General features: G+C 46.4%; 1 protein-coding gene across 2 annotated transcripts in view; it reads left to right on the forward strand.

Annotated features, from left to right (window-relative positions):
* The first annotated feature begins 1696 nt into the window (after window positions 1–1696).
* The window catches only part of LOC121563945 (USP6 N-terminal-like protein), a 37595-nt gene continuing 26556 nt past the window's right edge, over window positions 1697–12735 (forward strand). Inside the window, exon 1 of one of the 2 annotated variants that reach the window (XM_045208864.1) lies at window positions 1697–1772. In XM_045208864.1, the coding sequence (XP_045064799.1) occupies window positions 1697–1772 (76 nt within the window). Of the gene's footprint in view, window positions 1773–9239; window positions 9524–12735 lie in introns of those variants that run through there. The other variant, XM_045208865.1, reaches the window with a different exon arrangement.

Below are 12735 nucleotides of genomic sequence, written 5' to 3' on the forward strand. Positions count from 1 at the left end.
ACACACACACAGAGACACACACACACAGAGACACACACACACACATGCATAAATACTGATTATCACACACGGCTGGATTTTACTCCCCCTGTATTCATTCATGTACCAGGCTTCAGAGTGATGGTGGAGCAGGGGGTCGGCACTAGGCGGAGGGCGACAGAGAAGGAGGGGGGGAGAGAAACTGAAAGAGAGGGACGGACAAGAGAGAGGTGGAGGGGGGAGAGAGAGGCTGTCCGTGAATGAGGATGTGCTCATTAATTTGAATTTGTAAGGAAAGATCGAGGGAGGGAACACGAGAGGAACAGAGAGATGGAGAGAGAGCAGAGCACGGAGAGAGAGGGAGAAGTGAGAGCTGATTAAACAGAGCGAGAGAGCGATGAGAGTTGGGCGGACTGACTGCCTTACCCCAGTGAGTTAGCTAGCTGTGGATGTGAGCAGAACTGCAACAGCACATCTCTCTGAACGGAGAGGGAGAGGAACAGAGCGAGAGATCTGGCGGTCTCCTCCCTGTGTTCTTCAGAGCTGGGTGCGTGCGTTCACCTCTATTGCCTCTGCCGAACGAGATTAGAGTGTGTGTGTGTGTGTGGGAGCACCAACTGAAGAAAACACAAACACTCTCTCTCTCCGCTGAGCCTGAGAGTCTCAGAAGAGCAGTTAACAAACCAACGACCTCCAGCTCCCAGCCGTCGGGTTGAGAGGACATTGTGTGTAATCCAGTTTGGCTTGAGCGTGATCTGCTTTACCTGGACATGTAAGAGCGGTGGTCTGGTATTAATGGGTATGTGAGAGAGGTGGTCTGGTATTGCTGGACATGAGAGCGGTGGTCTGGTAGTCCTGGACATGAGAGCGGTGGTCTGGTAGTCCTGGACATGAGAGCGGTGGTCTGGTAGTCCTGGACATGAGAGCGGTGGTCTGGTATCCTGGGAATGGGGGATATTCCATGTGAGGAGCGATGGTCTGGTATTAATGGATATATGTGAGAGCGGTGGTCTGGTATTGCTGGACATGAGAGCGGTGGTCTGGTATTCCTAGACATATGAGAGCGGTGGTCTGGTGTTAATGGACGTGTGAGAGCGGCGGTCTGGTATTGCTGGACATGTGAGAGCCGTAGGACGACTGGAGGTGATCATCTACCTGGACAGAAACAACCGCTGACCCCTGGAGATAGAGAGAGGAGCGGAATACCAGTGGAGCAGACTGCCTTCAGTGTCTTAGAACAGACTGCCTCACTAGGTCGTTCTAAATGTGACTGCCTTAGATATTCACATGTAGCAGAGTAGGAGAGAAAGTGTATGAGTGCTAGGGACGTGAGTGTGATAGCGTAAGGGAGTGTTGGGGGCTTGCAGCTGGTGCTGAGAGAGACTGAGAAGAGAAGGAGGTTGGATCGGAGCAGAGAGAAAAAAGCTTAGGGATGACTGGGTGGAACTGGAGGCTAAAGCTAACCTTGGAATCATCCTTGGAACCTTGAGGGGTTGCCGCCACTACTCGACCCCAAAAAGAGGAACTAAGACTGGGGAAAGATCCTCGCTCTGTGGACCCTAAACCTGGTGCCTGGGAATAAGATGGGATCCAAGATTTGAGATCTGGAGTTTTAAGACATTGGGATGATTTCAGAGAACCCTGTGAGGGATGAGGTTGTCGGGGTGCAGGCAGAGAGGGTTCCCCACGCCCAGTGTGCACGGTTGGCCCTCCCCCTATGAGCATGCAGGTGCTTCATATGGTCAGGGAGCTGGTGTCTCCCTCCCGGCGCAGAGCAGCCGCCAGATACGGAGGTGTGTGTTTCAAGTTTTATTGTCACGTGCACAAGTACAGTGAAATGCCTTTCTTTCTTTTATGTGTATCTGTGCTTCGGTTTGTGTCTGTCTGTCCATGTGTATCTATGACTGCTGTGCATTAGCTGGAGTGTGTCCCTGAAAACGAATGCCATTGACTTCTGACAGAACCCTTGTGTGTGTCTGTCTTTGTGAGAGAGTTGGCTAGAGAGAAAGAGATTCCCTTGGTACTGTTGTAATGGCGCTGTTGCAATGGGATGTGTGTGTGTGTGTGTCCCGGTGAGTGCTAAATAATGAAGGAAGGTGCCATGGGGTAATGGGACACTTGGTGACCCCCGACCTCTAGTCCTGTCTGCTGATTGGACTAGTTCTGAGGGGTCCGTGTTGGGCTGTGGGCACTAATGTGTGGCTTAATCTTCTCACTGCCAAAAGCTCAGTCCTACAATCTGAGGAGAGTCACCTGGGCTCTGAGTGGAGCCGTAACTACTGGCTAGTGATTTATATGGGTTGTGTTGTGGGTTATTTTTAAACATCAACAGCCTATTTAAAGACATGGAGGCCTAAATGATCTCCTTAACAAAAGCTGCCTCTATTGTCTTAACCCAGTGTGTCTTTTTTACATGCCAGGTGGATGAAGACATTTGACACACTTCTCACCTCACTGCTTGTTAATGATGAATTCTGTGTGCGCGTGCACGTGCGTGTACGTTTGTGACGTGTATGAATGTTTGTCAGTCCCTCTAGGATTTCACAGGGATTTATTTGGTGATATTTGCAGGCAAAATGCTTGATTTTGCTGCGGCAATTCTGACATTTTGCATGGCAATGCGATGATTTTGTCAAATTTGTTGCGAAATTGTCCTGACGAGGGATGAAGTTTGTTGACGTGTGGCTTGATTTAACCATATTTATGCAGTGATTGGTTGAAATTGTGAGCCCTCTTTTTGTGCTGTGGTGATGGGTCAGTGTTATGCGTTGATTTGACTGTTTTATGCGGAAATAGTGCGGTGATTGGTCAAATTTGCAAGACCTCGAATAATATGCAGGGAATTGTTGATTTAGCAAAAACAATTGCGATCAAGATTGCGGAAACCTGAAAAAAACTGGTTTGTGTGTGTGTGTGTGTCTCTCAACATACTGAGCCTGATAATAACAAAAAAAATGTCCCATTCCCTATGTAGCAGCATGTAATCACTGTGCTCCAGGCAGGAGCAGTGGAACAGAGCTGGTGTTGTGGAGAGTTGAGCTTCTCATCGATCTGTGATCCCCACTACAAAGGGAACATTGAGTTTAGGGCCCTCCGCCTTCCATCTCAATGCCATTTTAATCTCCGGCCATCGACCCTGCGGAGAAATTATTAACACACTCAAACATACACCGGTGCACACACTAACACTAATATGTGCACACTTCGCTTTAGACACACACACACAGAGCTGCTGAGACAGTCAGGTGTTGTCTGCAGTGTGGTATCTCACCCCACAGACAGTAGCAGCAGCCTTAGTTGCTAGGTAGTGTTCTGTGGTAAAGGTGCTGTCTGTCAGTGGGTTATCTGCTGAGGTGTGGGGTTGGTGAGAGAGGGATGGAGAGGGTGCGTGGTGAGATGACATTTCAGTCTGTCACTTCAGACGGCTTGAACGCAGTATGTGTAATGCACTGAGCTCGTTGACGTATCAGCAGGGTCTTTATCTCTCTGTATATGTGACGTATCAGCAGGGTCTTTATCTCTCTGTATATGTGACGTATCAGCAGGGTCTTTATCTCTCTGTATATGTGACGTATCAGCAGGGTCTTTATCTCTCTGTATATGTGACGTATCAGCAGGGTCTTTATCTCTCTGTATATGTGACGTATCAGCAGGGTCTTTATCTCTCTGTTTATGTGACGTATCAGCATCTCTCTGGGTGTAGAATGTACATGTCTGAATATGTTTGTGCAGAATCAGTAAGGACTTCTGAGCGTTTGTGAAAGAAATTTCCCTATATTTGAACTTATATCTTGGGCTAATACTAAACTCCCTCCTTTTGTTGGGTCTGGCATTCTGCTGGCCAGGCAGGTGACGGGAGGAGCTAGGTCCAGCATGCCTGCCCATGCTCAGTAGGGTCGTGTTCAGTAGCGAGCAAGTTACGTTCTGAACTTGTCCAATAAGAACACCGATATTTGTTTTCCGTTGCAAAACATTTTGCTACACTGTGCCCTTCTGAACACCACCCAGCCTGCCGCGGCAGGTAGCCTGGCGGGTAGGAGCATTAGGCCAGTAACCGAAAGGTTGCTGGTTCGAATCCCCGAGCTGACAAGGTACAAATCTGTCGTTCTGCTCCTGAGCAAGGCAGTTAACCCACTGTTCCCCGGGCGCCGATGACGTGGATGTCGATTAAGGCAGCCCCCACACCTCTCTGATTCAGAGGGGTTGGGTTAAATGCGGAAGACACATTTCAGTTGAATGCATTCAGTTGTATCCCCCGTTCCCTTTCCCATACTGCTGTACTGTGCTGGAGATGAGATGGCTGCATAGGGATTTATAACCAGTCTAATGCAGCATGCTGCTCCAGTGTCTTATTCCCTCTCATCCACTCTGCTCTGGTCAGCAGCACTGGCATCTTACTATCTCTAGAATCAATTCTGCATGAAGTACGTTTCTCCTCTCCTCACTCTCCCTCCCTCCCTCCCTCCCTCCCTCCCTCCCTCCCCCCCCCTCTCCCTCCCTCCCTCCCTCCCTCCCTCCCTCTCTCCTCACTCTCCTTCCTTCCCTCTCCTCCCTCACTCTCCCTCCCTCTCTCCACTCACCCTCCTTCCCTCCTCACTCTCCTTCCCTCCTCCTCTCCCTCCCTCCTCTCCCTCCTCTCCTCCCCCCCCTCCTCCCTCCCTCCCTCCCTCCCTCCTCTCTCTCCCTCCCTCCCTCTCTCTCTCTCTCTTTCCCTCCCTCCCTCTCTCCCTCCCTCTCTCTCTTCCTCTCTCTCTCCCTCACTTCCCTCTTTTCTTATCTCTCTCCCATCTTAAAACAGTCATATTTCTAACAGCTAGGGGAGAGAGTCTCGCTCAATTATTCAAATGTGCCAGCAGCTTAAAAAAAGGGAGATTTGTTCTTGCTGTAGTGTAACACATCAAGTTGTGTGAACTATTGGCGTGGTGTGTGTGTGTGTGTGTGTGTGTGTGTGTGTGTGTTAGCGCGGCTTTAAACATTGCATGCTGGGTTGTCAGAGGAGGGAGAGGGGTAGAGTTTAGACCCCCCTCGCGTTAAACAGCAGGTAGCCGGTTAGCATCTGCCCACCGATATCAAAGCCATTTTAGCATCTAGTCTAATTGTTTGCCGTATAAGCACCTAGAGAGAAAAGCTAGGCTACATATTGCCTCCGGCTTATTCTGTAATTTTGGCCTCAAAGGAGAATTTATCCATGTGGTGGACGGCGCTATATCTGTAACTTTAGATTTAGATATTTCAGAACTGTTTGGCGCAAAGGGCAACATATTCGATAAGATAGCAAATGGCCCTCAACACTGCTTCTGTTTCTCTCTCTGTCTCAGGGCTCCTTCCAAAAAAAATCTGAAGCAGTATTCAATTATTTTCTGGGGTAAATGAAAACAGCAGAGTTCCCATCCAGTTAGATTTTTCACACTCAAAAGAACATGCTTCCTGTTTTAATGTGAAACATACATTCTCGCAGTGAAGGAAGAGGGTAGTTCTGTCTTAGCCTTGAAATGGCTGGACTGTGAATGCTTATACACAGGCCCTTAGGTTAGTGCAGAGGTCTTTCAGTAGTGTAGATATCAAAGTAACTAGAGTACTCTCTCCACCCCTCTCTCCCTACTGACCAGCCGTGTTTGATAAACAATGCAGACGCTTACATGCCTGGGTTATGGATGGATGACAAGGGCTAGTTCACATAAAGCTGGTGGCGCGTTATTGCCAAAGCAAGTGAAGTAGATAGTAAACAAAAGTGAAATAAACAATAAATATTAACAGCAAACATTACACTCAGAAGTTCCAAAAGAATAAAGACATTTCAAATGTCAAATTATGTCTCTATGTACAGTGTTGTAACAATGTGCAAATAGTTAAAAGACAAATGGGAAAATAAATAAACATAAATATGGGTTGTATTTACAATGGTGTTTGTTCTTCACTGGTTGCCCTTTTCTTGTGGCAACAGGTCACAAATCTTGCAGCTGTGATGGCACACTGTGTTTTTCACCCAGTAGATGGAGTTTATCAAAATTGGATTTGTTTTCAAATTCTTTGTGGGTCTGTGTAATCTGAGGGAAATATGTGTCTCTAATATGGTCATACATTTGGCAGGAGGTTAGGAAGTGCAGCTCAGTTTCCACCTCATTTTGTGGGCAGTGTGCACATAGCCTGTCTTCTCTTGAGAGCCAGGTCTGCCTACGGCGGCCTTTCTCAATAGCAGGCATGCTCACTGAGTCTGTACATAGTCAAAGCTTTCCTTAAGTTTGGGTCAGTCACAGTGGTCAGGTATTCTGCCACTGTGTACTCTCTGTTTAGGGCCAAATAGCATTCTAGTTTGCTCAGTTTTTTTGTTAATTCTTTCCAATGTGTCAAGTAATTCTTTTTTTGTTTTCTCATGATTTGGTTGGGTCTATTTGTGTTGTTGTTGTCCTGGGGCTCTGTGGGGTCTGTTTGTGTTTGTGAACCCCAGGACCAGCTTACTTAGGGGACTCTTCTCTTCTGTAGGTGATGGCTTTGTTATGGAAGGTTTGGGAATCGCTTCCTAGAATTTAACGGCTCTTTTCTGGATTTTGGATCTCTCTCGACAGACGAGTTGTGACAGTCCTATCCTATTTGTTTTTGCGTACACCTGTTATTAGCCTAGATGAGTTGTTTGTTGTATTGTTGGTTCTCTGTCTGACTCTTATGACACCTGTCCTGTCTTACCTGGCTGATGACAGCGGTGACAGTGATGGTGTCACCAGTCGTGGGGGTTGTAAGAATCACAGCTGTGTGTCTCAGTAGTGGTGCCACACATGGTCCCACACCACTAGAGATACAGTCTGTTTACTACCACTAAATCTAGGCAAGTTCTCTCTAAATTGCTTCATTTAATGTACTAATATTGTTGTGTTCCTTGTTTGATACGTTGAAGTTGCAAATAGCAGTATAGCTCCCATACATGCACGTGTGTGTGTGTGTGTGTGTGTGTGTGTTGTGTGTGTGCGCACACTGCACTTGTGAAACTGTCATTACTCATAGCAGATGACTCCATCGTCCGTAGTGTGATGTGGGGACACAAGTGGTTTGTGTGTGCACGATGAGTGTCAGAGCAAGACAGAGATTGAGATGGTGTCAGACTCCTCCCAAAGTAACAATGAGACCGTGTGTCACTCATCGTGGCTCTGTCTGTCTGTCTGTCTGTCTGTCTGTCTGAGTGTCTCTGTGTGTGTGTGTCTCTGTGTGTGTGTGTCCGTCTTTACTGCTGCCAACCCACACCAAGGTTTTCATCCAGAGTGTCTCTCTAAGTGCCAATCGGAATAGGTGGGTGGATGGATACTGTATAAAGGTGTTCTGTGTGGATGTCATGTATTTAGATTAACAGTGGAATTATGCACTACACTGCTGCTGATTGATTGCTAATTGAATATTGATTGATCATCTGTAAAGTGATGCCTTTTAGTCCCTCTACGCCTAGTGTCAGATTTCACACACAAAGCTTTCTACAAAGCTTAGACTACTGTTTTACAGTAGCATACAGAAAGCACCAGTAGTCCAGATAGAATTGGTAACGTTGTTGTGAAATCCAGGGAAAGTATGATTTTATAAATGTTTTTAATTAAACACTCCAGCGAAGGTGTGTATGGTGTACATAGATTGTCACTTCTGTTAATTGACACCTTCAACTGTGAACCTCACACACTGCACGCAACACACACACACACACACACACACACACACACCTAACAGAACAAAGACAGTTCGGATCCCCTTGTCACTGGAGTGCGGAACATATTTAAATCACTTGTTTTATATTCACATTAAAGTTCAGTACGGGGGAGGTTATATGACACTCCTCTCTGATTTCATCTTGCTATGTGGTGCCAGAGATCGCCCACACACACAGTTGCCAAAGTGCTTGGCAGATTTGTTATATACAGTTCTGAAGACTGGAAGGGGAGAGGGAGAACTATATACCAGTCAAGAGTGAGGTGAAGGGTCAACTTCTCACTCAAGATGACAATATCCTGCTGCTCTTGTCAAATACAGAGAGCGGGGGAGAGGGCAAGAGAGTGAAGGCGAGATGCATTTCATCACTTTCATTTCAAATTCATTTACTCTGTCCTTTTTTTTAAAGAGGATTCATTGGAATGTGCTCAATAACTCTCAAGTCCATATTACTGACAGTGTGGTTGCAGTGGACGTGTCCCTTCTCAGAAAGTATCCAGTGTGTTAGATCATTCCCAGAAAGGACGCCAGAGCCTCCAAGCCTGCCTGCCTGCCCTGCAGGATGACCTCGACGCTTTAGAAGTGATACCATTTCAGCCACATCAGCCATTCCCTTACTGGGCATGGGCGTGGGCGTTTGTGTGTGCCAGTGTAGAAATGTACCGTAGCGATGGAGAGAGAGACAGATCCAAGGACAATTATCTCTCTTCCTCTCCCTCCCTCCCTTCCTCTTCTCTCCCCGGCTGTCCTGCAATATGCCTGATCAACATGATCGTTCTGGGTATTCGACTCACCACAGGAATTGATAATGAGTCTCCTTAATGAAAGCTGTTTATCCAGAGCAATAGAAAACAAAATATGATGCTTTATTGTCCAACATTCAGTCAAGTAAAAGAAAAATAAATAACAGCCTATAAAAAAAAAGTAGGTAAGAAAATAAATATCTCCAACAAAAACATAATCGCAATTCTATAACTCTTCTCTGCCTCCTCTCTTGGCTGTCCCTTGATTTTTGATCTCCCTCTACTTGTGTCCCACCCACTGTCTTCCTCATCTCTCTGTCTGTCTGCCTCTGTCTGTCTGCCTCTGTCTGCCTCTGTCTGTCTGCCTCTGTCTGTGTCTGCCTCTGTCTGTGTCTGCCTCTGTCTGTGTCTGCCTCTGTCTGTGTCTGCCTCTGTCTGTGTCTGCCTCTGTCTGTGTCTGCCTCTGTCTGTGTCTGCCTCTGTCTGTGTCTGCCTCTGTCTGTGTCTGCCTCTGTCTGTGTCTGCCTCTGTCTGCGTCTGTGTCTGCGTCTGTGTCTGCATCTGTCTCTGTGTCTGTCTGTCTCTCTGTCTCTGTCTGTCTGTCTGTCTCTCTCTGTCTCTCTCCCTCTCTTCTGTGTATTGAATAGGGGCTGTTGTTGTGTGTGGAATGTCGTGAGTGGGGTAGCAGTGACTTGATCCTGAAGTCAGTGTCCATCTCTCTCTCTCTCTCTCTCTCTCTCTCTCTCTCTCTCTCTCTCTCTCTCTCTCTCTCTCTCTCTCTCTCTCTCTCTCTCTCTCTCTCTCTCTCTCGTTCTTTAATCTCTCTGTAAAGTAAACAAACAGCTGCATTGTGACAGAGGCCCTCAAACTCAACCACTCTGATCTCCCTTCTGCTGCTCTGAAGTGCGTATCAACACAAGCCACCATTTGTCTGTCTCTCTGGTTCCTCTCATTGGTACGTGGACTCTTGTCCTGCGAAGTAGTTGCCGTGGCAGAGTCGGTGGTTCTGGGATGGGTTAGGGGTTTTTGTGAGTTGTCGGTATATCCCGGGCTGTCACTAATGCGGACTAAAGCTCTCAGTAGACTGGAGGATCCAACAGAGAGCGTGAAGAGAGGTAAGTCATGATGTCACTGAGGCGACTGACTTCAGGCAAAAAAGACCGCTTTGGTTTTTGACACTTTACTAGGACAAACTTTTGGTGTTCAAGAAAACCTATTGCTTCTGTCAGATTTTTGTTGTTGTTGAAAAATGTAACTTAAATGATAAAGTTCTAGTGGGGTTGTACAGTTTGCAATTGAGATTCAGTTACTTGGAGACATGAAAGTTCACATGATATTTATAACATGTCTGTGAGCGTAGTTTGAGGGTAAACTACTCTGTGAGTAGACATGTCTTCATGGTATTGAGTGACGTCATTGTGACTGTGTTGAGGTCAACTATGTGTGATGTGGTTGGGTACAGTTAGAAACATGTTTGTGTTCTACATCTAGTTTGGGCAAATTAATATAGGTTTGGAGCAATGCTAATAGCATGCCCAGTGTTATGCCGCGTGTGGTTAGCCTACAGTTTTTAATGTTTTTTTTTGCTGTTACCCTGACAGTTGGGTGACATCAGACTAGTGTGTGTTTGTATATTTGGACACACAATGGTACGTCTACAACAGCACACACACAGGCTCCATTTAGAACTCTGGCACACCGCAAACGTCAATGTTTTATTTCCTTTCCTCTTTCAGTCCTTATTCAGTAGGTATTTCTCTTTTTGTTCACTTTTTATTCTTTTCATTTCAAGGCATGAATTGACATGGCCTTGGTGCACTTTGCGATTGCCATATAGATCATTTTTCTTCAGTAATAAGTCCATTTGGTATGTGTGTAATGCAGTAAGGTGAATAGAGGCAGCTCTCAGCCTGGTCGTCTCCAGGTTTGGCCTTGGGGCGTGTTGATTGGCTGAACACAGGCAGGCTGAGAGACGGATGAACAAAGTGAAGTGTGAGGCTCTGTGAGTTCAAGAACAGACAGGAAATGACTTCTTTCCATTAGAACCATGCAGCTACAGTACCTTTGCCGATAGGAACCAGGAATGAGTGTTAACTTGGAGCAGAGAGCGCAAGCAAAAGACAAGTCTTGGAATAGAAACCACAAGACCCTAAAAGAGAGGAGCACTAATATTAAGTCTATTGTTTACAGACATCCTGACTCACTCTGTGACAGGAGTTGTGATGAATACAGACAGGTACTTTAGCAGATGGACGACACAGGAAGACTCGGTGTTATTATGTTGACTAAGAGAGAGGGATGTTATTATAAAGTCTGTTTTTTATGTTGTAGTCCAGAAGACGGGCTCGGAGTCTGATTTGATTGGATGAAAGCATGATTCTAGGTTCATTCTTTTATAGACTTGATGAACACTTGAATCATCATGGACAGACAAGTTATATACAGATTGACAACATGTTGTCCCTAACCTGTGAGCGAGACCAGTTCTCTCCTTTGTTCTATCAGTGACATTTTCCTGCGTTTTTCAGAAGCCTACTGTATGATTAATACCTATCAGCAGGGAAAATGGCAGCTTTCTATTCTAACTCTCTGACCTCTGTGGGGGATGGATGGAGAGAGAGAAAGAGAGGGACACGGCTGTGTGAAGGGGAAAGCGGAGGACCAGGTAATTTCCACTCAGGCAAAGCGTTAGGACGGGGACATTTTAGTCACAGCAGGAGAGGGAAATGAACGGCCGTTCTACGCAGCCGTCGCCAAAGGCCACTGCCATTTTGAAGAGGAAGAGGTTGAGACTGGCAGAGGAGGATGAGGGAGGGGTGAAAGGTCAGTGAGGTAGTGGGTCTAACCAGGGAAAAGAGGAGTAGGAGTGTACAGGGTGAGGAGAAGGGGGAGGAGGATGGGGTGACTCGCTGCGAGAGCAAAGGTTCAGGTATGTATGTTTTTCCTCAAGCAGCCCTGTAGCCTCAAGGCAGGGGCTTGTCAAGGAGTATTCTGGAGGCACGAGGAGTCGCAGCAGTCCAAGCAACATAACAAAACACAATAACTCTGAACAAGCCCCCCAACCCCTTACAAACACGGAGTCACGGATGCCAGCACCATTCCCCAAGCATGAAAGAGTCTAATTGCGTTTAGCTTAAGCGCTGCCCCTGTTGAATACTAATATGGCTGCTGGGGGGTTCAGTGTGTGTTACTGCTAACGCTGCCAACACTGGGCTTTACTATGGGAAGACTCAATCCCATTTACCCAGAATTCCATTCCACTGATCCATGGAAACAACCTCATGGGTGGAATTCAGTGGGGGGACGGACGGACGTTATTTATTTACAGACAGTGTCCCCTGCTGTCCCCCTGCAGTCCCTTCTCCCACTCTGTGTTCCATTGGCAGCCCATGGCGACATGCCTTTCACTGTGACAGACAGTTACACACCACCCTGTCATAAACATTCCGGCCGGCTCAATAAGAGCGATGTTTGTTCGGGACAATTCCGGACGAAACCGGGGAGAAAGTGGGGAAGAATCAGAGTGGAATACTTCCTGTTGGAATACTGACTGAAAAAGTGAAAGGGAAAAAAGAGAAAGGAAAAACAAAATGATTAAAACTGTAACACCACCCTTCCCTTGGGACCTTGTACTTCTTGAGTGGAGGCCAAGCAGCACATCTCATTGGTGGAGAGGGTTGAAAAGCTGTATCCTCAATGGTGGTTGCTGCTCTGCAATTCTGGTGAATGGAGAGAATTACTTCATGTCTCACACCAGCTCAGTGAACACAGTAGCACACAGAGAGTATCTACAATAGCCTCTTTCACTTTCACACAGTATTGTGTTCTTTCTTGTGCTATGTGTGGAGCGATGTATTTATTCTCACACTAATATGGTCGGCAAGCTGCCTCATTCTGTGTAAAAATAAGTTTACAGAACTAGTTCAGTGTTTGAGAATAAACAATCTCAGCGTGAGTCCAATGTGTCTGAGGCCACACACACACACACACACACAACTTGTCTTTCTAATGCGCATTTAGCTGGCAGCTCAGTGCAGGTACATCAAAGCAGATGAAATGCCAATGCTTGGTCCAACGCCTGGAAAGATTCATCATCTTTTTCCATCAGGACTTGACCGGATCAAAGTGTACCAGAATATTTTCACATCAGGAAGGATGATTTAGTACAAGCCTTTTGCTAATAGAAAACCTCAGATACACCGTATGTTCTGGCTGACTACATTCCATCACAAGAACTACCTGTTGTTGTTGAAGTCATTAATCAGAGCTAGACTTTTTTTTGTTTTCCACTATTACCACAGTGCTTCAAACCATGATCCAACACACA

This window comes from Coregonus clupeaformis, chromosome 28 (assembly GCF_020615455.1).
Source record: "Coregonus clupeaformis isolate EN_2021a chromosome 28, ASM2061545v1, whole genome shotgun sequence".
Taxonomy (NCBI): domain Eukaryota; kingdom Metazoa; phylum Chordata; class Actinopteri; order Salmoniformes; family Salmonidae; genus Coregonus; species Coregonus clupeaformis.